Source organism: Epargyreus clarus, unplaced genomic scaffold (genome assembly GCF_041222505.1).
Source record: "Epargyreus clarus isolate Ecla_fem2 unplaced genomic scaffold, WU_Ecla_fem_2.2 ptg000023l, whole genome shotgun sequence".
Taxonomy (NCBI): domain Eukaryota; kingdom Metazoa; phylum Arthropoda; class Insecta; order Lepidoptera; family Hesperiidae; genus Epargyreus; species Epargyreus clarus.
Window position 1 is genome coordinate 6,905,962 of NW_027332230.1, and position 26,933 is coordinate 6,932,894.

Below are 26,933 nucleotides of genomic sequence, written 5' to 3' on the forward strand. Positions count from 1 at the left end.
TTTATCGGTTTTCTAATCTATTGCGCTTTAGTATTACTAATCTTTCTTAACTGGCTTACTAGGTGTTCTATCTGATTCAGTATACGCCCTATGGATATATAAACCCAGGGTAACGTGAAGAACTAATACGGCAACGATTGCGGAATAAACGCTGCTATTAATCGGTGTTAAATTGAATATGCCATCGAACAGTATAATCTTTACGACAAAGAATGAAAGAACCGGCACGATGATTATGAACAAACAGTATTTGATCACCGTTCTGAAGACTTGGAAGTCGGGTAATTCCTAAAAAAAATATGTAGGTTACGTATATATACTCATAATAATGGTGACTTGCTTTTGAGCTTTATGATAGGCCCAGATAGGCGGTACTTACATTTGCTTTCCCTTCAATCATCATAAGATGGAAAATAAAAAAGAAAATAAAATTAAATATCAACAACTACTAATTACACTTCATACAATCAGAGAAATTAAATTTTATTCGCTTCTCTTCACTTTAGTTATTCTACTTAGATCAAGACCAAAGACAAGAACGTTCTTTTTTTTTTATACTTTTAGGCTTTGCTTCAAAGAGTATAGTAATGGTTGCTTTTTGGAAAACCACAGAAAATGCATAACGTCGTAAAGCCTTAGTACATATATACACTGTTTCTTATGTATAAAAGTTTTAAAAAGGTGTAGTCGGTTATAGACCGCATAAAACTGCTAGTCCTCTCTGAATATAGAGATGAATCGCGTCGCCGTGACAAATTGTATGGCTACACCTGCTCGCAACAACTTCATAGCGGACTAATTTGTTGTTTGACTAATAAGTTTGGTGCGGACTATAATAAAATACTAGTAATGTATAAATAGGAATCATTCTAAGGACTATAATATAAAACTGTCCATTTTAGACGATAATCAAGAAATCGTGGTTAGTGTATGTTGAACTATCAAAATGTTCTACAAACTTCATCTTACAAAAAAATTTAAATTATAGCTGTAGTGCCACTGTAGTGAACTCTAAGGGGTTCCTACATCTTAAGTTAGTAACTAGTATAGTTATATATAAAAATAGTAACTAAATTACTAACTTATACAATTAATAATTAATTATTTAATGATTACAAATTCACTTAAAGGGAGGAATGTCTATTCGTTACCAAGTCTATAGGCGAAACTCTCACAACTTCATGGTTTAATGCACATAATACACGTTAAACGTTATATAAATAGCAAAGGATTCATTTTAGGAATCCGTACGTAGATTTTATTCACTTATTTGAAAACATATTTTCAGCAGTATAGAAAGCATGTATTCAGAAAACTGGAAATAAACTTTGTTTTATTAGTAAAAAATATTCGTTCGCTCGAGTCTTTATTTTAGAAATATTTCTATAGATGGTTTCTATTTTATGGCCACTGAGCTGTATTTGAATTTAGGTATATTTCAAATTCTGTTTTATGAAAAATAATGTGAGATTCATGCGCTTGCTACTTATATTATAGGTGTTTCAACTTCAAACTATGAGGTATTGGAAATTCAAATTTGTGTTATACTTTGTTCCTGGACATTTATTTGAAGTAAAGGATTAGAAAGGTTTAATGCAAATGACGTACTTATTAAATATGGTTAAATAGTACAGTTAATTTTCAGATATATTTTTTACTAGAAGGGTCATAATTATTATACTTTCTTAAATTAAAGCGATGAAAATCTTCTTAGATTAATATTTATTTTTACGATTTTCTTAGATTAATATTTTTAATGATAAGAGTTAATGGGTTACGGGTATGTTTAAAGTGGGCGCTATACAAAGAGTATAGTAACCTATATAGGGAGCTATATTTTAAAAATGTTTCGTGTCTTAGATTTATAAAGTTTGCCTTAACATAGGTACTGCTATTACTTATAAATTATACCATTTCATTTATAGTGTGTATAATATTGTTTACCCTATTTCAAAGGACCCCACAATTCAATCTCTCTATATAAATTTTTCGAAATATTCACTACAACAACACAAAGAAACTACTTACTAAATACTTAATAATCAAAATGAATATACGGAACTCTCGAGTGAACAGCTGTTTTAGTAAACTTGTACAAATAATGTAACATAGTGTAATTACAATAATGGGGTGTCACTGCGGTTCACTTTTTTCACTCTTTTGTACAATTTCATTCTCTATTTATATTTCTCATTGTGTATGTAGTGGTATCCATTTTTACATAAATAAATGCAATAATTTATTTCATAATTAATTATAATAATGAAGATAATTCATTGTTGTTTTCTGTTCATTATACTCGTAAGTATTAACATCTAAAATTCACTTATATTTGATTACTTGGACAAAAGTGTAAAAAAATCCATCAATGGATTTTTACAATGGATCTTAGTGGACATCGCCTGATTGCTTATGTACATTTTATTTCTTTTATATTATTTTTAATATTTACTTTGCATCTAGTCGTATGAGTCTATTATGTTCAACAGATCGAGACACTTGGTACATTTGATAACTTTAACGACTTTTATAAAAATATGATACAATGGAAGAAACTCCTTACTTTTAATTTTAGTGAGGTTAGAGACTTCTATCACTTAATTTTTGCAATAGTATAAGATGTTTAAAATTACGCTTAATCAATTTATTTTATAGGTTGGAGCTGCTTCAAACGGCATTTTTGATTTAAGTGATGTTAAAAATAAAATATTACAATGGAAAACGCAAAAACTTGCTGCTTTGTGTCCATCTAACGGGCAAGTTGAGATGTTTTTTACTTTTACGCTTAGATAAATAATACAAATCATATTTATTTATCAGCGTTTTTACTTATTAAAGTAAGTTTATTAGTATTACAGGTATAAATTGATCACAGCTATTATATACTAATGAGACCTTAGACGGATTTTAGAGTATTATGTAGAATACATAATATGCATAGACGCATTAAGCATACAACCAATAGTCGATCCTAGGAAGTATTTCATGCCTTATACGAGTAGTGCATGCCGGGTAGTAAAGAATTGATAATAACAAAATAAATCTATGGTTACAGGGGCCAACTGCAATATTTACTTAATTTGGTATGTAGCACAGCGCAGCCGACAAATGTTACAATAAGAGATGCTTGTATTACTTGTTTTTCTCGCGTTACTTCAATGCCTGAGGTAGGTATCATTTTAAAGTTCGATACTTTTTAAAGTTTACCTTATACGTAAATGATTGAGAATTTATAGATTTCGAGACATAAGAATAAGATAACGGTTCCAATGAAATGTAAAACTTTTAAATATTATCTTTCTAGGGACCACAAGAACTAAATGCGTTGAGTGTATGTGCTGTTCAATATTTCACAAATACGTCATATGCCAGTTGCGCTACTGCAGTTATGGTAGGTAAATCGGAATTCTTCTTAAATATGAAATATAATTTCACTGATTAACTGCCATTTATAATTTGTAATACGATAAATTTCAGGCTTTATCGACGTCAGCATTAAATGTGCAGCCATCTGGGTGTTACATGGGATATTGTGATTTTGTGCGGTGTTTGCGGAGAACAAATTCAATAAATTTGGTAAAAGAAATTTATGATTTTCTTGAACTCTATAAAATATCATAATATTAGTCAAGTCAAGAAATCAGTTCAAAATAACTTTCTAACAAAATTATTCATTTTTCAAATTAAATAAGATAAGATTGTATACTTTTTATACTGACTATACAATCTAACGGAAACATAAAGATACTCTGTACCGGAAACTGAATAATTGTTTATGTCACGTAACGTCATGTGACAAATGCACAGATAAAAATTCGACTAACATAAACTTCAAATATTGGTTTTTAGATAACGCAGTGTACTCGGGAAGCAAGAACAGGAGTCAATATAACTGTTGATGCCGATAATGTTAGATTTTACACAAATGTAACATCATGTCTACTCGCTAAAACGAGGTGTGGAACTTATAATCCTATTACTGGAGAACCACAGACACCAGGGTATACATCTTCTGGCTTAAGAGTAAGCAACGCTCTTCAGTTTTCTGAAGCCGGTGAATTAAGAATACTTGCTTTTTCAGCTAGCACTCCAGTTGCATCATCATTTTGTTCAACTTCGGTAAATTTAACACAGACTAATTGGTTAAATAATGCATGTTGAGATGTTTTAAAAGAATGCCTGTATTGTATAACTCATAAACTAAATGACGAATACAGACATTTAATAAAGTGACAAAAAATAACAGTTTTGTTTTTTATCTTCTATTATTTTCTTCACGCCGCTGAGCTACTAATTTTGAACCAAGCCATAATTTGACAAACAAGTAAAATATCTGTCAATGTCATGTCAAATCAAATGAAACTTTCAAAGTTTCGAATTGTTTTGATAGAGTGCCTTTAAAAAATAATAATTAATCGTAAATATAGTTTTAAAGTGATAATAATATTTTATATCTTGACTGGAACAGCTATAATTATAGTAAGTTTCAATGTATTTTATTAATTTTAGTTACATATTTTTCAACATTTGCGGCATTTCATTCAATATACTTACCTGTACCATAATTTATTATAACATATCAATAATGTTCTATAAATTAAACTTCAGTTTACTTTTTTATTTTATGAGATACATACACGTGGTTTGATAGAAAAAACATACTGTTTTTTTGCCAGAAGAAAAATGATTATGTTTCAGTAACTATACAGCATACAAGGTTAAGTCTTTGCCTTCTTTTCAGGAATCAATTCAATTATAGCGTAATCATTTCAATGATAACTTTATTCTTCTGTAATGTTTCTGTATTTGCTATGTACAATAGTTAATTTGGAACTGAATATGTAGGATCTGGCTAATAATCATGTTTACAATGTTTAGTATAACCTTTTATACGCAGAATGACTGAATAAAAAATATATGTAATTTTACTGGTATAAATTATTACTCTAGTATATTCAAACTCCCAAAATCCATCCATCCATCCATCTCCATAAAAATACAAAAATTAAAATATGTACACTACCAAAAGTGCTATATTTATTTGATCCACATTACATTATTAAATTCTAAGGTAAACATTTACAAATTACATAATTAACATTACAATCAATTCTTCACTTTTATCTCAGAAGATGTCTTTTGCAACTGGTTTCTTGTGTTTTTTGGTTTCTTTTTGACCTTTTTTCTTCTGGCTTGAATGGAATCATCCGAATCTGAATGGTCAGATAACATAACGTTTGGTTTGGAGCTAGATTTTTTGTTTTGTACAGCAGTCACTACAAATGCACTTTTTCGGAAACTAGTTCTTGTTTGTTTTGTCTCCCCATAGTTCCCTCTTTGAGTCTGTTGAGTATTACGAGGGATTTCTGTGAAACTGGTGTTGTTGTAATGGACACTTTCCGATTTAGTGTGTTTTAATCTGAAACAAAAATATTTCTTTTTACTGTAAATATATATAGAAGAGCGTCACCAGCCAATCATCTGAGAGCTACGAGGAACATGGTTTTTAATTTTCTAGAGTGAATAATGAATATAATGTTCTAAGCGAAAAATTCACTTACTTTCCTTTCTTCTTGTTTGTCTTGCCTATTTTATTTATTGGCTCTAATACATCATCAGCATTTGGCACTTTAAGAGAAATCTTCTTTATTTTGGTCTTTTTCTTTTTCTTTTCATCTTTGTTTTTCTTTTGTTCACCTTCCAGTTCTTCCAATTTTTTTGAACAGGACCTGGTAACATGAAATTGTTATTGTTGTATTTTTATTCAACTGTAGAGAGTAATGTTTTCAATTGTTTGTATGTACGTCTCTACATTAGCTATATTTTTAAGCAATTGAGTATACCGTATTTATGACAATAGTCTACTGAATGTAAAATAATTTTGTAAGTAATGTAAAGTATATGTTGAAATCATTTTTACCTAAGCAATGCTTCGCTGTCTGTGAAATATGAATTCATTGCAAAGCTGGATATACCCCATGACAATGGGCCCTTTTCTTCTCCTTGTATACCGGTCCAGACATTTTTCTTCAAGGAGTTCAGTTTTACTTGTAGTTCCGAGGGCTGCATATTTCTACTTTTTGTTTCAGAGAGACATCTGAGTAAGAATTAAAATGTGATTAGGGGTGATTTGAAAAAATTGAAAATGTATGTTAAAAAAACATGTACATGTTACATATTTTTAATGTTTACTAATAGATTGAAGTAGCAAATTGGCGTGCAGTCCATCTGGTAACAAACTACAGCTGCCCTTGGACATCTCTATTGCTTGGAGCTGTTAAAAAACAGCTCCAAACAATACAGGAGTTCTACCCAAAGCAAATCACAAATGCATTGCAGTACTAAGATGGTCGTCCTATGTATGTAGATGCATTCAACTTACTTTGGAGGTGGTAAATGCCTGAATTGATGCCAGGAAGCAGGATTCAATCTTGGTTTCCCTATAGGTTCATTAAACATAGACACACTGCGAGGTCTGGCATACTTATTTAGACTTTTTTCTTTATCCGAATTAAATGGTGAATCACTGGTCTACAAAGAAATGAAGTTTTTTAAAGTATGTTATTAAATACATCATTAGATAAAATTGAAGGTAATTGATATACCGGTGCTCTAATAATTTTAAGTTCTGGAGGCATTTTCTTTTTTCGTCTCGGCTTTACTTTACCGGAAGTATGAAACAATTTGTGCACTCTTTTGATTGGACTGAGATTTTCTTCGAAAGATTCACAGTCCGAAGATGGCTCGCTCATAGCGTCTGATGTTAGATCTATGGTTGCTCTAGAAACCTGGAAATGATATGTAGTTGTTATCAAAATGTTATTGTTTAACTATATAATTTTCCTATCACATTATCTACATAGATTAGTGCAACCTGTAAAGTTTGTCGTTTGGTTTTCTTCTTTTCAATTTTGCTTATTTTTTCTAAACTCATTCGTTGTTTTCTGGGTTTCTGAAATAAAAATATTCACATATATTTGTGTATGTATCGTCCGCGTAAAACTGCTAGCCCGCTCTGACTATAGAAATGAATCGCGTCGCCATAGTAAATTGTATGATTACACCTGCTCGCAACCACTTCAGAGCGGACTAGCAGTTTGGCAGGAACTATACCTATTTTATTTATTTATTTAGTATGATATTTACTATTTATTATTGTAGTTTATGATGTGATACTTACGTCATCAATATTTTTTCCAAGTTGATAATTAGGTGAGGGAGGTGGCGCTGGTTGCGTCAAAACCACTTTTTCCCTTACAGTACCAGCTTCCGAGCTACTGCTAGATGTGTCACCTTCATCACTATACCAGATATAAATATAATTTTAAAATTATTTACTTATGTTATGTTATGTAGTTGAAATATAAATTATATTACAAACCTGGAGTAATCTGATAAATCTATGTTAGTTGGCTCATCAGCGTTTGATCCTTCTTTAAGTAATCTTGTAACAATTTTTGTTCTAAGTCTCTCCTTACTAGGGTCTTCGTCATAAAAATCTAGTAGAGTTTCACAAAACGTTCGTCCAAGGCTCTCGTAATCTTGAACTGAAAAATGAGTGGACATTCTACTGCCTAGTTCCGATCCTCCAAAAGACGCTTCCATTGTGTAACTGTTGGCAACTCCTAGCATCCATACTACTACTCTCCCAGTACCTTCCTTACTGCGTTGTATTCTAAATTTGCAGTTTTCGAAAGAGAACTGGAACCCAAAGATTATTGTTTCAGATCAGGATTATAAGGAATGCGATATGTTAAGACAACAGTTTCACGTATTTACTTTATCAGCTGCGTTTTTGTGAAGCATCAGTGGGAATACTTGCTCCTGTAAACGTTTGTCAGAATTTCTACGGCTTTCGCACCCGTAAATGAAAACATTGTGTTTCCTTGAGTGTGCGTGTAAGTCTACATACATTGCAACGCCACATTCTTCTTGTAATCTAAAATAAAATAGTAAGTTAAATTTTATTACTTTATTCAAATCAAATCAAATCATTTTTTTTATTCAAAATAGGTTTTACAGATCACTTTTTGAATGTCAAAGCAACTACCACCACTTCACAAGGTGTTTCGTTATGGAGAAGAAGCGGCGAAAGAAACTCCATAACACACATCTTTTAAAAAAAAAATGTTTTTGACAATGTTAACTTAACGTAATGGTACATTTGGAGCCGGAGCTAATTTAGACCACACCGTTTTGTCAGTCAAATAATCACTTACTTTATAGTACGCTTTTTTTACATAGCGTTAGTTTAACGACATGTTTAAACTTTTTTTCTGTGAGATTCAAAATGTGGTCGGGTATTTTATTGTAGTAGCGAATACAGTTGCCCACGAAAGATCTAGCCACCTTACATAATCTATGTTTAGGAATTGCTAATTTATTTCTATTTCTGGTATTAAAGTTATGGTGGTTACTATTTTGTTCTAATATCAGTGTGTTTTCTTACATACATAATATTTTCATAAATGTATTGACTATGCACCGTCAATATATTAATAGTGGGAAACAGTTCTCTTATTTACACTAAAAGTTTCATTACCAGCATTTTAGTTATTGCAAAAATGATTACCTTCGTATCATAACTTTTGTATGCCAAACCGGGGGATAGGTTTCTCTTATAACAGTGCGATATTGTCTGTTTAGATCCTTTCCGGTCAATGAACAACGATTGTTACCAACAATAACCTGTAATAATAGTATGGGATATAAATGCATTTATAATAAATGCTTCGAATTGCGTGAACATTATGTGGGTTACTAACACCATCCGGGTTGAGCATTGGTACTAGCTTGAATATAAACTTTTCCCGCAATTCTCGAGCTTGGTTAGAATCGCCAGTTAAATAGTCCATGAAGCCTTTCATCATCCAGGACGCTGGTGTTTCACCAGGATGCACTCGAGCCGTTATTATTACAGCTTTCTTTTTCTAAAAAGATATGATCATTAAGTTGTGAGTCTGACAAATTAAATATCATTAGTGTATCTTTGTTTTTATCACCTGTGGCTCCATTTCATTAGGATTTTGCGGTGCCGTGACAGTTAAGTAATAGACGTTATTTCCTGCTAAAGTTCGACACAGAAGCCTTAATTTTGAATAGGTTGATTTAACAGGATGCGCTTGCAATCTCGAGAGGTATTCTTGTAAATCAGAATATGTGTAGGGATAACAATGCGCAATGTAAACAGCATCGTCTGTATGCGGAAATTCTATGTTGAATGTTAGAGTATAACTAGGAAACTGTTCTTCTTCCTCGCATCTGAAACAATAGATAAAAATTACTTCAGACTCAATCATTAATTTTAGTTTTTATTATGTATACCGTTTTACAACGTATGGTATACCTGTTTCTACTATAGAGTATGAGTATCGGCTTAACTAGATTTCGTCAGCTTATCTAGATTACTTTGTATATTCCAGTTAGTTCCATCATTAAGAATGTCTTAAACACGGTATCTAACATATGATTTGTAATTGTACTCTTGTGTCATCAGTTATTGATTTAACAAATGTCGTGTAAGTTTACATTTTACATAAGCTATGCATAATAAATTGGATCAATAACTTACGTGGAATCGTTTTTATAGTAGGCTATGTTATCACCGCATCGTCGCCAACCGATCGAATGCAATTGAGCGTCCTTCGTAGAGTACAATAAAGGTCGCATGCCCTCGTTGTATAAGCTCTCAGCTTTAGATAAATTCACTATTGAAAACCTGGAAAAGTTTTTGTAAATTATCGTCAAATTTGAAAAATATAAAACGTTGCATGTTGTAAAATTTAACCAAACTGTATAGCGAGAGCGACGCGCAGGTTTTAGTATTTCAAATGATAGTAAATGTAGTAGTACTGATAGTAAGTAAGGATGCATCAAGGTATCATCAGGATTTTTCTCTTCCACTCCCTCCGTCCCGATAGTGGTAAACTTCTGTTTTCTTATAAGCAGACTGTGGTATTTAACTATTTTCAGTCGGCCATACCGTCTCTCTCATTTAAGGGTGAACTTAAACCAAATTTTCGATTCCTTATAAAATTGATTATAATAGTTTAGTCAACATTCCTTTTTTGGGAAATTTTGTGTGACACTTTCGTAGGAACACAAAAAAAATCATAGCAGATTTTATTCAATGCTTGTTTGATCAAAAGTATAATATGTTCAAAATACCTATACATAGTCTGTTTCTTAGTGTTTGTAACTCTAAAGTAAAACCATTGCATATGTCGATTTGTGTACAAATCGGTGCGAAGATGCAATTCGTAGTAAGCTGAGGTAATACGAATAGCTTTGGCCAGATTTCCGCTTTCGAAACGAGATTCAAATTTCAATTCATCATCACCTCCGGCGCTTGTGCACGCGGATAGATACAATCGGGAGCCTCCAACAGTTGAACGACTGAACTGAAACGTAACAATGTTTGTAACAAACAAAAGTAATAATATTACACTGCTGGTGAAACGTATTTTTTTAAATACACCTGATAAAACAAGCAGTAGACAAAAGTTGCGATCTGTATCCCGAAGTCCAGAACTAACACCCCAGGTACTGTCTTTTTTTTGCGTATTAGAAATTATTTATCAATTTAACTGCGAAAGAAATCCTCGAGAAACCTAAATGCTTGAGATGTCTTCAAATTCTCAAATGCATGTGCTATGGCCTAATCTCATCTTACTACGAGAGGAGACCCGGGCCTAGCAGTGAAACAATAATAATAGATGTATGATGATACCGGGTAGCGGTTTTCTTATTTATCAAAGGGCATGAGTTCATGTGAAGAATTCAATTTTTTTCTTTCACACCGCATAATAAATTAACTCATAAGAATACCTAAATACGGACAATCCTACTGAAATAATATAACTCACGTAATTTACCGCGCTCATTGGGAAGTACTGAAAGATTACCGTTCCTGCGTCTTCACCTACTGGTTGTGGTTTCAATTCTTTCCCTGTAGGCACGTAATAGGGTTCTGGAGACGCTGGGGTCCACGTTATATGTTGTATCCGTTCTTCTACAACCTATAAAATAAATGATGTGTTCATTATAATTTTTAACTTCAATTATTATTTATCTCTTTTATTTATCTTCTTGCTTATACGTATCATTCATGCTCAAGTTTATTCTATTTTCAAATGTATGTTGGATTTTTTTTTAATATTTATAAATCGCATGTTAAATGTTAGGCGTTTGACTCTTTTTATGATGGTAGTGGTTAACGATTATACAGTCCATCTGAACTTATATTATCCCAATATCACTACAGCCGATTGATATTCCCTATCATCGCAGCGAAAATTGTTCTCATTACTAAAAATAACTTCTGGCAGTTAGTGACCCTTAGAAATCGTTAAGGTTCTATCACCTTATATTTATAGAGATTTACAGTTTCTTTATTTAATTATTTAAAAATGTAGTCTTACTTGACATTCCGTTGGCCATCGTGGTGCTTGCTGAGGACAATCGAGTTCTTTCGGGAGCGCAAACAGATCTCGTGGTTCCTTGAGTTTAGCTGTGGTTCGAAATGTTTTTATATCTGTATTTATTTCCAATTGATTTGTTTTTATATTGTTTTGAAGAAAGTTTGATATGAAAGTTCCTGAAACAATTTGTTAATTCGTATTATTCATATCCTGGATTTTACAAAGGCAAATATTCTGCTTTAGTCTAAAGGCTAAATATGACTTTACATTACCGAGGGTAGGATTTAATAGAGCGGGACTCTTACAACGCGTAGGTATGAGTTGATAGCGTATCGTATTATGAACGTACTTGATGGATGATTAGTACATTTTCAATTGGAACGAAAATTATAATGTAGAGACATGAATTGCAATAATGCGGCGAATTTTGATGGTCGATCGATAATAACGTTTCCATCGCTGTCTTGTCGAGTGAATGGTTCTGATGGTTCATATATGATATTCACTATGCTGTTTTGCTTCCGAATATAGTGTTACAAAAATACTGTTGAACTTTTTTTACCCAAGGATTTAGTTTAAATCTACAGCACAATTATGTGAATGATCGTTATTTTCTTTTCCCTCAAGTGGAAACGCATTTCATTTTAATGTTCTGAACATTAAAGTTTTTAAGAGTTAAATGGTCTTATGATTATCTAAATTGCAATCACCCGATCGTAGATGCTTTGTTTATATGCATTTTTTGAGTTGAACTTTTTTATTACAGAAGCTAAAACAAACTTTAATAAAGAAAAGTGAACGAAGAAAGTTGAAATAAAGTTAAATTGTGTTTTACGTTACATGTAATTTCACCACGATGATTGATAAAGTTTAGTGACTCATTTATTCTCATTATTTATTTAGAGACCATATTAATGTAATTATATCCATACGTTACCATGGTATGTACTATGTATTTACACTGCTGCCATGATTTTACCCTCTTTCTATTGTTAATACACTTTATCGCTGGGTATTATAACGCACCTTCAGAAGCTTCAAGCTTATTTCTGCTCTAAAGGTGTCATTCTTAATAATATCATTACAAGTCTAAATATGATACTCGTTTACAGAACAATATATTTGTAAGTTTATACGAAAGATATCGATAAAAGTTACCTTTATTGCATATTGGAAATAAAGATGCTTGTAATGTTTTCACTTGCTCTAGATTAGCTATCAATAGATTATCTTGTAAGACCGGGTCTCTAGGTAGAGCAGGGAGCGTAAGCGTCACAGATGTGTTCTCGATGTACTCTCGATTCCGTTCTTCTCTTTCGATCATTATAACGTTTTCTTGAACACACTCAAGTTGTTTCCACCATAACATTTTAGATAGTAAAATTTGGCAAATTTATTTAAGGTACTTTCAATAAGATTTTTATATGAAGTGTTATAATAAAGTTTATCGCCATCGCTGCACTGAGTAAATTTGGCAAGGGGTAAGTTTTTATAACTACTAACGTATAAACTGGTGGGTCGGGCGGCGCACGGAAACCAACTGGCTGTCGTGCAAGTTCCCAAAGCTGTAGTGATTCGGAGACGAATAACTCACCGATGTCACGCTTCGATCGTATAGCGTTTTATCAGGTGATTGGTGACGTCACACGAACATGGTACCGACAATGTTAATCACTTGACTGAGGTTAATTTGCTACTGTGAAACGAATAAAGCTTTCAATTACTTTTGAATTTTGGGGTAAACTTTCATTGTATTTTAGTGATCTATCGAACATTTTCATAATTTTCCCGTGTGTTGGATATTTATTCTCAACTTATTAGGTACTTATATTACCTTTTATGCTCACATTTAGTCGTATTTTTTGTTACCAGGCTACATTTTGTGAAGTTACGATTTAGGTAACTACTAACCTTTACTGCCTTGCGTGTTTCCTTTTTCATTGGTTTCAGATTCCATACTTTTGTATGGCATATCTTACAAGTCACTAGGCGTTGTCATTTGCTCCTTTGATATTTTCTTTGTTATCAGATTTCATTTAAAGCCATTTCCAAATTTTTGTTTGACCTTGCATTTTCTAGTAGATGAGTTATCAATGGTATGTGAAATTTTAAACTTCTTAGTTCTTACTAAACACTCCGTAACTCCTTCCATGAAGCCTGAAAGGTGACTGCACTTCCATGTAACGTGGCGTAAACTTGTGTGAAAACTCCGCCGCCGTCTGATGATTGCCGTAAAACTTTAATCTAGTCGTGGAGCTACGAAAGTTTATCTATCACATTATTTTGGAAATAATATTTTTGGAAGATGAGTTTTAGTTGCGTGAAGTACGTATTTTGTACATACTGTATAAATGGTATTGACTGTAGTAAAATACCCAATACAATTAACTGCTGCTTATAAAGTTAATTAAGAAAAGAGTTAAATGGTAAGTTGTAGCATGGTAAATTATATACAAGCGTAACTAATTCGTTATTATTATAATTGTTCATACATCGTAAGTAATATATAAGCAATGATAGTCCACTGACATGATATTTGAAGTTGAGTATCATATTAGAAATAAACAATAAAACGGAGGAAACCTATATGATTGAAAGATCTCAGTATTGTATTTATAATATGTGATACAAAACGATGACCAACGGATTATGAACTAAACTCTCCTCTTATCTTTGAGGAGAAGATTAATTCTCAGCCGCAAAAAGGTAAAGAATAGAGATAATGGACTAAACAATGAAAACTTAATAACAAATAACTCTAAAAGTAAAAATAAGGGTCTAATTTTCTTCAAACTCATTATTAGGAAAGAGTAAATAGGTACATAGCGAAGTTGTGATTATTTAAATTGTTTCGTGCGAGCGAGTGCCTTTGTTATTTCGTGTAAACAAAGAACGTGTCGAATGCTATTACAATTTTATGAATGAAATGAATTTTCCGTGAAAAGAAACAATAATTGAAAGACAAAAACTTTTGTGATAGCTGAAAGACTTAGATGTTTACCGTGTTTACAAAAATTGTTATGTATATATGTAGACATATATAAATAAGTCGGTACATTGTTCCTAAGATTTGAAAGGCCCATGATATTTTGTCACCATCCACGTCCACATAATATAAGAGCTATAAACATATGCTTTACTATCTAAAGCAGTATCTTTGCCTAACTATCACAATATCTCTTTGATAGTAAAACAAACATATTACTTTTTTTTTTATAATATAAGAGTAGCAGACGAGCATGCAGTCCACCTGATGGTAAGTGGCTACTGCCGCCCATGGACATCTGTAATAAACCCCAGATAGGATTAGATATTCCTACCTGAGGTCGGCCATAGATGCGCCGCTACCCCTGAGGACTAAGCTGGAATGCCTCGGAAAAGTCTTTCTCCCTTACCACACCCTTCAAACCGGAACACAGCAGCGCTTAACACTGCAGTTATTAGGTAGAAATAGGTGTGGCGGTGGTGCCGCCGGAGTCGAACCACAAAGGGTTCTACCACCTTCATCTTCATTACTTTATTTATTTCAAATAATTCTTATAACCTATGTTTTTGAATGATAAATTGTCATGTCCATATAATTTTGTCGTCCACGTCCTAATCTATTCGTTGAAGTAGTAAAATGTCTTAAGAAGTTCAGTTGTAAAATTTTTGGTTAGTGCCTATTTTTCCCAGAGACGTTGCCATTACGCTATAAGTCGTGTAAAGTGCTCAATTCAGTGGAATATTACTTTTTGGGCTGTTAATGCTATTCAAACAGTTACTAAGACAACTGAATATGTTTAGTCGATATTCCTTGATAAAGGGAGCCGTGCTAGCTGTTTAGTAGGTAAGATTATGGTTTTTCCTTTAAATTTCACAGTCATATCTTTACAGATACAGCGTAATGGTTACCCATTACGCTGTATCTGCATTTTCATTTCGTTGTATATGAGTCACCTATTTTCATACATCTAACATTATTCATATTTCGTTTAATATTTGTATCCAACGAGATAGAAGCCTCGTTTTTACTTTAGATACCCTAGTTTGCTTTATCAACTTTTGAGTACTTACTGATATCAATCCATTTTTAGGGTACCGTAACCAAGGCGTTAAAACGGTATCCTATTAGGTAATTACCCTCAATACTACATATTCTCTTGAAAAATTTACAGACTATTCTATGGTCATTGTATGGTCGCTTTCGCTGCAAATGTATTTAACCGAAATAGACACATTTCATTTTTAATAATGTTTCGTGCATTATATGACTGCTATCGAACAAAATAAGTACTAAAAAAATAGTATGCAACTCCAGCATATGCGAGTTCGACTTGCACTTGTCCCGAGATTGTAATTGTTGTTTCGTTTAAAAATCAAAGTAGTGTAGTCCCATAGTAGAGTATAACAATCAAGTTTCATGATCTCCATTCAATTCTACATGTGACCCCATTCGTCGTCAAACATCGCGAATCACCCCTTATCGAATATCTGAAGAATTATATAACGACGCTTTGTCACAGCGGTGCGTACACAATGTGTTGGGAAGGACGCAGTAAGGAGTAGCTGGCGAGGTGATTGGCCGCTGACTGGTACACCCTGCCGCGGATCGATTACTGGAACCAGACCAGTCTATCTTGTGTCACTCATCAATGAATGGTGCGGTTTTAACGTACTCGTGATTGTACCTCATGGCATTACGAACGGTTTTGCCGTTTCGGAGGGCGGGGCGACGTAAACATTTTAGTTTTTAATTGTATGAACTAGACACTAGTCAAGAATTGATGATTTGGAAAAAAAGGGAACTAAATGTTTTAAAGAAAATAAGGTTTAGACACTTTAATATTTTCTAAATTATAGTTATAACGTATGTAGGTACTTATATTGAACATTGTATTAAATGTATTTTTTTAAATGAAAAATATTTTTTCGCAATTTACATTTCTGACGAATACGTTCCGATCTAGCGTGTTGTCAAATCTCTATACGTTATTTAAGTAATTAATTTCTATCAAGCATTTACTTTTTTTTTCAGGTAAAAATGGGTCGCAAAGTCGTAGTAGCTGTATGCACGCTTAACCAATGGGCACTTGACTTCGAAGGCAATATTGGCAGAATTTTACAATCAATACAAGAGGCTAAGGAAATGGGCGCTCTATATCGTACTGGCCCTGAATTGGAGATATGGTAATATATACTAATGGATTGATGCACGTAAAATATGGTTAATATAGTCCAATGTAGTAATAGCATAAATTGAGAGTCAAATACATACCTACGTATTTGGGCCCTCATTTTCAAGGACCATGTTCAAATCAAGGGCATTTTTGATTCTTCTGAATCATTATTATGATAACGGTAAAAAGAAAATATGAAGTCCACCAACACTTTAACGCAGCGTTTAGATATTCGTCGATTATAGACCATTAAATGTGAGTATGAGTATGTACGAAGTATTCGGTACTCGCCAAGATGGACTCGGCTCGTTAGATCTTTAATCAGGATAGATCATTAACGTTAGTGATGATGATAGGAAATAAAGCCAACAGGAAAGTTTACTCAAAAGAATGATGTTGAATTAATTTCTAGATATAATCTTGCATATAAGGTAGCTTATTAAATTGCTGTTTATTTTCAGTGGTTATAGTTGCGAAGACCATTTCCACGAGCCTGACACATTCCTTCATAGTTGGCAAATGCTGGCAAAGCTGCTAGAATCTCCGACATGCAAAGATATTCTCGTAGATGTCGGTATGCCAGTTCAGCATAGAAACGTTTCGTATAATTGTAGAGTTGCGTTTCTTAACAAGAAGATACTTCTTATAAGACCAAAGATGTTGTTGTGCGAAGACGGAAACTATCGGGAATCGCGATGGTTTTCTTGTTGGACTAAGGTAAAGTAACTTTAGAGCAGTGTTTTTCAAAGTGTCCCTTGTGGGCGCTAGTTGCCTACAGGGGAGCGTTCATGCGATTAAGGGGCGATGGTAGATTGTGTACTAAATACAAATCATAATTAGACCAAATATGGAGGTCGATGAGGCTTACCTCCTAAATAGGTTTAGTTTTGCAGACATATTTCAGAGACAAATTATTATAGGAAGTTCTTTTTACCGACGTTTGGGAAGCTCTAGAAAATACTTGATTCTAAAAGTGGGTGATATACGAAAGAAGTTTGAGAACCTCTGCTCTAGGTATATTAAAGATATTTTAATTTTACAGGATCGGCAAGTAGAAGACTATTATTTGCCGAGAATGATTGCGAATATCACGAATCAAACTACGGTGCCTATTGGCGATGCAGTGATCGCTACTAAAGATACGTGTATTGGTTTTGAAATTTGTGAAGAGTTGTGGAATCCACAAAGGTAATCCCCGAAATTATCTGACACCAATTAGCAACTATAAATAAAAGTATAGTCCGCGCCAAACTGCTAGTCCGCTCTAAAGTTGTTGCGAGCAAGTGTAGACGTAGTCATACAATTTACTATGGCGACGCGATTCATTTCTATATTCAGAGCGGACCAGTTTACGCGGACTATACCAACCTAAAGTCGATTACATATGAGTTGTCCCATCTGAGAACTAAGATACGTAAATCTACCGCCATCCACAACTTTCTATTGGAGCGCGAGAAAGAGGTGCTTAACGCTAAACATACGTGTGACAGTGGTACCTTTCCGGCCAACCCGTACTGGTTTTATCACCTTTCAAAAATGTAATTCATAATTGGAGTCATATTTACACACGACATTATGCTAGTATTTTAGGAATATTTTGCCAGATATCTACATTCTTATATTTTACTCCAAATGTTATATTATAATATTAGTTGAAAGGTGGTGGATCCCTCTGTGGTCCGACTTCGGCGGCACCACCACTCATCTATATCTGCATAATAACAGTAGTGTTAAACGCCGCTGTGTTTTGGTTTGAAGGGTGTGGTAACGGAGACATATTTTTCCGATGCATTCCAGCTTAGCCCTCAGTGGTAGTGGCGTATCTGTGGCCGACCTCAGGTAGGAATATCTAATCGTATCTGGGGTTGCGGATGTCCATGGGCGGCAGTAACCACTTACTATCAGGTGAACTGCATGCACGTCCGCTACTCCTATATTGTAAAAAAATATTTATAATTACTTGTCTTTCAGCCGACATGTGCCTTTAGGTCTCGACGGAGTTGAGATCATCACGAACGGCTCAGGAAGCTACATGGAACTCCGTAAGGCCTACGTCACAGTGGATCTGGTGAAGAACGCTACGTTCAAAAGCGGTGGTGCTTATTTGTTCAGCAACCTCAGAGGTTGTGATGGGCAAAGAATATACTTCAATGGGTGCTCCTGTGTGGCTGTGAACGGAGAGATCGTTAGTAGGGGATTGCAATTTGCGTTGCACGATGTGGTAAGTATATTTGTTATGAGTAGTTATTAGAAATAATATAGGTATAATTAATATTGTAGGATTTTGTTGAATGAATGAATGAATCTCGGGACTATTAAAACAACGTGATAGTCAACCAGTTTCACTTCCATATTATAAATGTGTTATCTATATAAATATATAATAACTTCGATTCATACAATATAGGATATACATGAGGTTGAGCCCTACCTATAAAAATATCATTTTCAAGCTTAAAGCTTTAAGCGTGTTTGAACGGTTCGTGTTAGTAAGACATTATTATATGATATGTTCCACCTTAGTCCTCACCTGACCTATTAAGGATGCAGTCCACCTGATGGTAAGTGGCTACTGCCGCCCATGGACATCTGCAATCAACCCCAGATAGGATTAGATGTTCCTTCCTGAAGTCGGCCACAGATACGCGGCTACCCCTGAGTAGTAAGCTGGAACGCCTTGGAAAAGTATGTGTCTCTTAACACTGCTGTTATAAGGCAGAAATAGGTGTGGTGGTGGTGTCGCCAGAGTCGAACCACAAAGGGTTCTACCACAGATCTCCTTTCTTTACTTAAAAGCCTTTAAATATTACTTAATCATTACAGGAGGTGGTAACAGCTACAATAGATCTTGAAGATATAAGGTCATATCGAACTTCAATACGTTCACGTACTCATCTTGCCGCGTCGAATAAACCGTTCCCACGAGTTACGGTGGACTTTGCGTTGTCTGATGATGAAGACATCCACCTAACTATCAGCCCGCCTATGGAATGGAAGTACTTGACGCCAGAAGAGGAGATAGAGTTGGGTTAGTAATGGTTGCTAAATCTAATCCCTTACGTTTATTAATTCACAAATATAATCTGAATCGCAAATAATCCGCCGAATAAATAACTTTGTGAACAATGAACGGTAACACCACACAGGAATATTATACATATCTTAATTTGTGCTAATAAATCGACATCGCGTAGAGATTGCATGAGTCGTCGAGCATGGTAACTGGCGAGTACCGAATATATCCGAGTAAATTATTTACACACACTTCCCCACTTATTCGTCTTTACTCTTTACTCTGTTAGATACTTCTCGAGTATAGACGATTAGGCAAAAAATTGTAAATCTTGCATTAGGGTAGGTAGAACCCTTGGTGGTTGGTTGGTGCAATAAATAAATGTATGTTTATATCTGACAGGGCCAGCATGTTGGCTATGGGATTACCTTCGGCGTTCGGGACAAGGAGGCTTCTTTCTACCCCTAAGCGGCGGGGTAGACTCTACCAGCACTGCCTGTATAGTGTTCTCTATGTGTACACAGATCTGTGACGCTGTGGAGAAAGGAGGTAATAAATCAACATAGTGATATTTACGAGTGATCGACGACCCGCGTGGCTGAGCGGTCACCATGCCGGTCTGACGCGCAAAGGGTCCCGGGTTCGATCCCCGGCCAGACAGATTTCTAAATGATGAATTGAGATTTCTGATTCTGGGTCTGGGTGTTTGTGTATTTGTCTTTGTGTGTGTCCATGGCACCCACGCCACAGGGAATCCTAGTGTGGGGCTGTGAGTGTAGAAAGCGTTTATCCAACAACCCAACTAAGGGGTAGCAACGCATTAGTAGTGGACCTCAGCTAGGACTCTGATTTTATTATAGATGTCCATGGACGGCACTATACTAAATATACTGGATGTTCGTTTGTAATTTCTGTCATATAAAAAAAAATATCCTTTTGTTACCCCTACCCCTATTTATGCCACCTCTTATAAATTATATTCTTATTACATACATATCAAATTTTAAACTATGCTTGTGTTGTCTTTAGTGATAACCGATAAAGCCTACTCCTAAACACAGGTTTTTCAAAAAAATCAAAAGACTATTTCAGTATTTCATTTGTTTTCGCATGGTAACATCATAGTTGTAATGATCATGTAAGTTTGTCCGTTTGAAAATTCTAGAGAGTCAGGTGCTATATGACGTCAGGAAGATACTCTGTCAGTCGGACTACACGCCGTCTGATCCCATGGAGCTTTGTAACCGACTGCTAGTCACTTGCTATATGGCTTCCGAGAACTCTAGTCAGGAAACTAAACTACGAGCTATGCAAGTAAGGAATACCTAGATTTGTGTGATAAATGTACTTGAAGATGTTAGAACCCTTTGTGGTTCGACTCCGGCAGCACCACCGCCACATCTATTTCTGCCTCATAACAGTAGTGCTAAGCACAGCCGTGTTCCGGTTTAAAGGGTGTGGTAAGGGAGACATAATTTTCCGAGGCGTTTCAGCTTACTCCTCAGAGTAGCGGCGCATCTGTGGCCGACCTCAGGTAGGAATATCTAAACCTATCTGGGTTTGATTACGGATGTCCATGGGAGGCAGTAGCCACTTACCATCAGGTGGACTGCGTGCTCGTCTGCTACTCCTATATTATAAAAAAATGTGTATAGGTATTAGGTGTTTAAATGACATTTATATATATTATTTATTTATATATATGTATTAAAGATTAAATTAAATTTGTTTAAAATGGTTAAGGAATCTACCAATTTGTATTTAGGGGACCCATGCCCAGTAGTGGGATAGTGATTATACTAGGTAAACAGATTTGTACTAGATAATTCTGGGTAGACCTATGATGTGTTTGATAAAATTAGATATGGAATATGGATTTATCATTGGAGGGAAATGTATTTTGAATACCTGTAATTATGTGCGCGTGAAGTTACTCTCTTTTTTTAATTAATATAGTTAATAATCGTTTTAATTAAAATCTAATTAATTAATATTGTAAAAAAAATATAATCTTTTATAATACTTGAAAATAATTTTAATGATGTGCGAGTGTAGTATTACTCTATAACTTTAATTAATGTAGTGCATAATCATCTTTTTATTTAAAATCGAATAGTTATTGCAAAAAACACTTTTATAATACTTGAAACGCGTGTCATATTATTTATTAATGTATTTGAAACTTCTTTTCCAGCTTGCCAGTGAAATAGGTAGTTATCATTTCCCCATAGTGATCGACTCAGCCGTGAGCGCTGTTATCGGAATATTCACCACTGCGACGGGGTTGGTTCCTAAGTTCCGGAGTAAGGGTGGCTGTCCACGGCAAAATCTTGCCTTACAAAATATACAAGTGAGTCATATTTTATATTGGAAGATATTGAAATTCAACTATTCATGAATTCATTCATCATTCATGAATTCATCGAGGGTCATTCATTCATTCATGGACCATTTTCAAAATTGTGCAAAGGCTGGGTTCGATTGCCGACGAGAGAGACACCTAAATGATTAAGTTAGGTCTGTCTCCTGTGTTTTCGTATTTATGTCTATAGTGTTCAAATTGCAGTAGGATAATTGATTAATGAAATCCAGAGATTTATCATTGTGGAAGCCTCGGTAAGTCTACCGTCAAGGCAAAAGCAAAGCATTATTACAATTTTAAGAGAAATAGAATGGTTTTAACTAACAAATGCACCTAATTGTTTTTCTCGCATTTTGTTTACTTTCCAATCACTTCCTTCCACTGCAATCAAGTCACTATGGGTTACTTCGGTTACTAATTTTGTAACCCAAGTATCTAGTAACATACAAGATGTTTAGAAAACTTAAATACCGTGTTTCAGAATCACGTGGTGCCATCTGTCGGTGAGTAGCGGAAGCTTGCCACCCTACTTAGTATTAATTCATGTCTGTTTTCTATCTCCAGGCGCGTTTAAGGATGGTTCTCTCATACCTATTCGCTCAGCTGATGTTATGGGCTCGTGGGAGGCCGGGAGGGCTGCTAGTACTGGGTTCCTCTAACGTGGACGAGGCATTACGGGGTTATATGACTAAATATGACTGCTCTAGTGCCGACATCAACCCCATTGGTGGCATCTCGAAGACCGATCTGAAGACCTTCTTGCAGTATGCTAAGAGCCGGTAAGTTATACTGGTATGCTAATAGCAAGCTATTATGGGTAAAATAATATGGGTCGACCGGGAAGATACCACGTTCATACCTATTTCTAGTGTAAAACATTTTTGCTTTGCTTTTATGAGGAAAGGTTGCGAATAAAGACTGACTTACATATGATGTGACTATTTTAGTCATTCGCAGTGGTAACGAGTCTGTGATTGGTTTCAGATAGTATTTAAATATTGTTTTATAGTAGTAGTAGTTTTATAGTCCCTTGTATAGATTTTCATAGGCGACAGTTACCACTTACCATCAAGTAGACTGCAAGGGATCATTACTTTCTGATATCGACGAAACTTCGAGAACCCAATTCGAATTCGAATCCTAGTATTTCTAGAATGGGTGGCCGAATTTAAAACTACTAGGTCTTCAGTGCATTTATCGTTTGCATACTTGTTGTAACGGGTTACACTTGTTCTTCAATTTAAAAACGTGTTTTAGGGAAAAACAAGGTTTAATGTCCTCAGCACAATAGAAAATATAGCACAAATTCACACATTTGACTGTCCGTGGAATGACTCGATATAAAAACGACATGCAAGCACATACGACTGTTCACGATGACAACTATATCGGAACTACCCGCTCCCCGCTGTATTCCCCTCTAATGCCCTAAGTTACAAAATTGTTTGAATTAAACTTAATTACAATAAGAATATGATTAATAATTAAAAAGTGTCGCCTACACTTGTTTACATACTATTTCCTTAAAACTCCACAGTTTCTTCTTACCATCGCTATCGGAGATCCTACAAGCGCCGCCGACAGCGGAGCTAGAGCCGCTCGCAGACGGACAGATCACACAAACAGACGAGCAAGACATGGGAATGACGTACGCTGAACTATCTGAGTTCGGCCGGTTAAGGAAAACCCTTCATTGTGGACCGTATAGTATGTTCCAGAAGTTGGTGCACAAATGGAGCAACAAGTGTACGCCGCAAGAGGTAATCAGATTGAAAGTAATAGAACTTTTCATGATTTCACTTAGGACCTATCACAGCAAATATTAGTGCTAATCTCATAATAAATTTAATAGGAGTCTTCGTTTAATTCAGGAGTTTAAATGAGATAGATTATATGCATAATATTTCCCAATAAAACTTCAAATTCATTAATACAGCCTACACAACGTTATATTATTTTAACCGAATTTAAATTTAGAGGAGATTCTTTATGTACTTGTATCGTTCTTATTTGTATTTATTATAATATGTACCAGTTATAGTAGTAAACGGATTGTAAAAATTCCAAACGTCTTCCTAGTACGGTTTAACAGTTAGATCGAAAAATGCCGAAAAAGCCCGGTTTGTTATATGGAGACCCCCTTTAATGTTCAACTTTATTATATTTTCACTGTTATGCATCCTATGTAAAAAATTAATGTGTCTATCTATTACGGTTCTAGAGATATAGCCCTGTGACAGACGGACAGACATCAAAGTCTTAGTATAGTAATAGGGTTCCGTTTTTACCCTTTGGGTACGGAACGCTAAGAAACCAATCTGTTCGCAGGTGGCGGAGAAAGTGAAGCACTTCTTCCGTTGCTACGCGATCAACCGCCACAAGATGACGGTGTTGACGCCGGCTTGCCACGCGGAGGCGTACAGCCCCGACGACAACCGCTTCGACCACCGCCCCTTCCTCTACCGCGTGCACTGGAACTGGCAGTTCCGCACTATTGATGAGGCGGTGAGTTGGGGGAGTAGGGTGGAGATCGGGGGTGAAAGTTAAATGAAAATATGGTCGTGCGTTATCACTGTTTATTTTAGCTTACTGCTTTAATTACACTTTATTTTAACTATTACCTTTTCACAAACAAAGCTATCGAACCGACCATCGAAGGAAGAAGAAAAAGTCAAACCCGGATATCACTAATATGACACTTGACAAGTGTTGCCAATATAAATGTATTATACTAACAAAGTGAAAAAGGGGGGGGGGGGGCAGAAATGGGAGTGGGAATGGAGATAGGTGAAGAAATATATGATGGTAGAGGTTAGATAGTGATGAAGAATGTAGTAATGGTAGAGAAAGACATGAATGCTAAAGTGAGAAGAAGATAGAAGGTGGAAATAAAGAGAAGAGAGATTATAGAGAAAAAAGACTTAAGTAATAAGAGATAGACATAGAAAGCTATAAGTATGAGTATTCGAATGGATGAATATAGATACCGAATGAAATACGTAGAGATAGATAAAGAAAAGTAATAGAGTAGTGAGGAGGACTAGCCAAGTGTGAAAAAAGTAGTATTCATGCTATATTGATTCAGATTAAAATTTGTCGTTTTAACTTAAAAGTTCAATTCTGAAATAATCAAAAGTTTTACTATATATCTTTTTTATAATGTTTTCAGGTAGCACAAATGACGAAAGATAAGCGTGGATCGTCTCGTGAGGGAGATTCATCTAAACAAGACTCAGCGCCGACTAGCGTGCCTTCTAACATCGCCACACCCTTCCACTTGCGTAGAGACAGGAAGGGCGTGCTAATATAAAGTACAAATAAATAAGGGTTGCTCAATGTAACAAGTAACTTGAAGCGATATTCATGTGACGAATTACGTACAAACATACTGTAATAATAGACAATATTTAAAAGCGTATGTTTACATATTATGTATGCACGTATAAAGATATACTTCTTTGGCGCATTCAATGAAACAATAAAAAAGTGCATGTATTCATGTGCAAGTGAAACTATTATAAAAGAAAGATTATAATATTATTGGTACATATCATATCGTACCACATCATATTATATGGTATTGTGTCATAAATTATATACTAAGAAAATAAATGTTTCCTTTTTCTTTTTTTTGGTAGCTTTATCTGCAAAATATGCGCTATTTACTAACCAATATTATGGTGCCGATTTTTAATGTTATATAAATTCACTCTAATCATTATTATTAAAGGCGCCAAAGAAGTACTACTTCATTTGGTCACAAATCTTAGAATTATATAACAATTTGTGATACTTATTCTGTGAAAGAAAGGATTACATCCTATTCATTCCCAGTAAAAGGATTAAGAACAACATATTATATTAATCATTTTAAGCGCGGCGAGGCAGTATCTTGGACTTACACATAATATTATGTCATATGAGAATTTCCAGCTTGTGATTCTCATTAGCCTATTCGACTAATTCAAATGTATTTTAATTAATATTAAGTAAACTGCTATAAATCATGTAAAGGGAATATCGGTCCATCAAGCAAAATAAGTGAATGTTAAAGTGATGATCATAGCGATGCAATTACCAAAATTAAAGTAATAAATAATTAACAAAAATAACCAATGAAGGAGGGAATCTTTGACATGAACCGAGAAGGGGGCTCATTTTAATATACAACGGGCACTCATGATACGCGGTTTTGATTTTCTAAGCTTTTTTTATTTTTTCATTTAACTGCATTTAGTTAGCTCGTGTGAAAAGTGAGGGCCTTGCGTCTGAATTTTAAACCAGTGAGCTGAATGAAAGCTGATTGAGCTGAAACACCGTTGGCTGGAATTTGGCTGGCTGGAATATCAATTCATGATTACCTTAGTGACGTCATTCAATATGGCAGAAATCCAATATGTCGTACGTCATATTGGTAACAAATGACATAATATTTTTTTTTATAATGCCTACGGTAAATAAAATGACTTTAAATTTTTTTTTAAATTTTTACTTTTAATAATTATAAATATAAAAAGTATATCGTGAGTATTCGTTACATATTAAAATGTATTATTTCCGTGATGATTTTTTGTTTCAAAACATATGAAGGGCTTTATTTCAACACTTGGATTACTACTATCTCTTAAAACAATATTATTTTAATCATACATTGAAATTTCGTACCACGACCTCGTTAAAGTAAGATTGTTTTTATAATATGACAATTTCAGTTGGTTTTACATTATGGATAAGCGAAAAATGCATAAGGATTTAAGTTTGTTCAACTTCGTATGACGGAAGACAATCAAGACCGTGGTGCGAATGAGATGACTTCTCTTTTCCTCTTGGATAAGGAATAGATAAATTACTCATCTTTTACATCACTCGGCAGGAATAAAACAATAGTGTTTTAAGGAGGTCGTGGTACGAAACAAAATAATGTTGATGCAATATTGAAGTAAAACTTTCCTGAACTATGATGGTTTTTAAAAGATGGT

General features: G+C 34.5%; 4 protein-coding genes across 9 annotated transcripts in view; 2 read left to right on the forward strand and 2 right to left on the reverse strand.

Annotated features, from left to right (window-relative positions):
- Nucleotides 1–26,233, forward strand: part of Nadsyn (NAD synthetase) — a 141,270-nt gene extending 115,037 nt beyond the window's left edge. The window contains exons 1-13 of one of the 4 annotated variants that reach the window (XM_073085386.1): nt 4,342–4,479; nt 16,438–16,589; nt 17,041–17,296; nt 17,622–17,767; nt 18,551–18,800; nt 19,403–19,607; nt 19,995–20,141; nt 20,758–20,906; nt 21,787–21,942; nt 22,519–22,733; nt 23,492–23,714; nt 24,283–24,459; nt 25,124–26,233. In XM_073085386.1, the coding sequence (XP_072941487.1) occupies nt 16,444–16,589; nt 17,041–17,296; nt 17,622–17,767; nt 18,551–18,800; nt 19,403–19,607; nt 19,995–20,141; nt 20,758–20,906; nt 21,787–21,942; nt 22,519–22,733; nt 23,492–23,714; nt 24,283–24,459; nt 25,124–25,264 (2,211 nt within the window). In that variant the 5' untranslated portion in view covers nt 4,342–4,479; nt 16,438–16,443 and the 3' untranslated portion in view covers nt 25,265–26,233. Of the gene's footprint in view, nt 1–4,341; nt 4,480–12,765; nt 12,902–15,932; nt 16,062–16,437; nt 16,590–17,040; nt 17,297–17,621; nt 17,768–18,550; nt 18,801–19,402; nt 19,608–19,994; nt 20,142–20,757; nt 20,907–21,786; nt 21,943–22,518; nt 22,734–23,491; nt 23,715–24,282; nt 24,460–25,123 lie in introns of those variants that run through there. The other 3 variants (XM_073085387.1, XM_073085385.1, XM_073085388.1) reach the window with 3 other exon arrangements.
- On the reverse strand, nt 37–551 carry LOC140751813 (vacuolar ATPase assembly integral membrane protein VMA21 homolog). Its single transcript, XM_073085869.1, has 2 exons — nt 380–551; nt 37–288 (listed from the first exon to the last, which is right to left on the reverse strand). Exons 1-2 carry the CDS (start codon nt 401–403, stop codon nt 37–39), a joined length of 276 nt encoding a protein of 91 aa, XP_072941970.1. The 5' UTR covers nt 404–551.
- LOC140751922 (uncharacterized) lies at nt 3,058–4,224 on the forward strand. The gene is made up of 4 exons (XM_073086035.1): nt 3,058–3,167; nt 3,305–3,391; nt 3,478–3,576; nt 3,850–4,224. Exons 1-4 carry the CDS (start codon nt 3,159–3,161, stop codon nt 4,159–4,161), a joined length of 507 nt encoding a protein of 168 aa, XP_072942136.1. The 5' UTR covers nt 3,058–3,158; the 3' UTR covers nt 4,162–4,224.
- Nucleotides 5,006–12,789, reverse strand: Nna1 (Nna1 carboxypeptidase). Of its 3 annotated transcripts, none has more exons than XM_073085383.1 (17): nt 12,579–12,789; nt 11,421–11,596; nt 10,905–11,018; nt 10,168–10,400; nt 9,572–9,718; nt 9,003–9,261; nt 8,766–8,930; nt 8,573–8,688; nt 7,780–7,939; nt 7,382–7,701; nt 7,181–7,301; nt 6,875–6,952; nt 6,606–6,788; nt 6,383–6,531; nt 5,921–6,097; nt 5,562–5,729; nt 5,006–5,419 (listed from the first exon to the last, which is right to left on the reverse strand). In XM_073085383.1, the coding sequence occupies exons 1-17, from the start codon at nt 12,787–12,789 to the stop codon at nt 5,107–5,109; spliced, it is 3,090 nt and encodes a 1,029-aa protein (XP_072941484.1). In that variant the 3' UTR covers nt 5,006–5,106. The 3 variants fall into 3 exon arrangements, with proteins under 3 accessions (XP_072941484.1, XP_072941483.1, XP_072941482.1); XM_073085382.1 differs by having other exon boundaries at nt 10,875–11,018; XM_073085381.1 differs by having other exon boundaries at nt 10,866–11,018.
- Nucleotides 26,234–26,933: the final 700 nt, after the last annotated feature.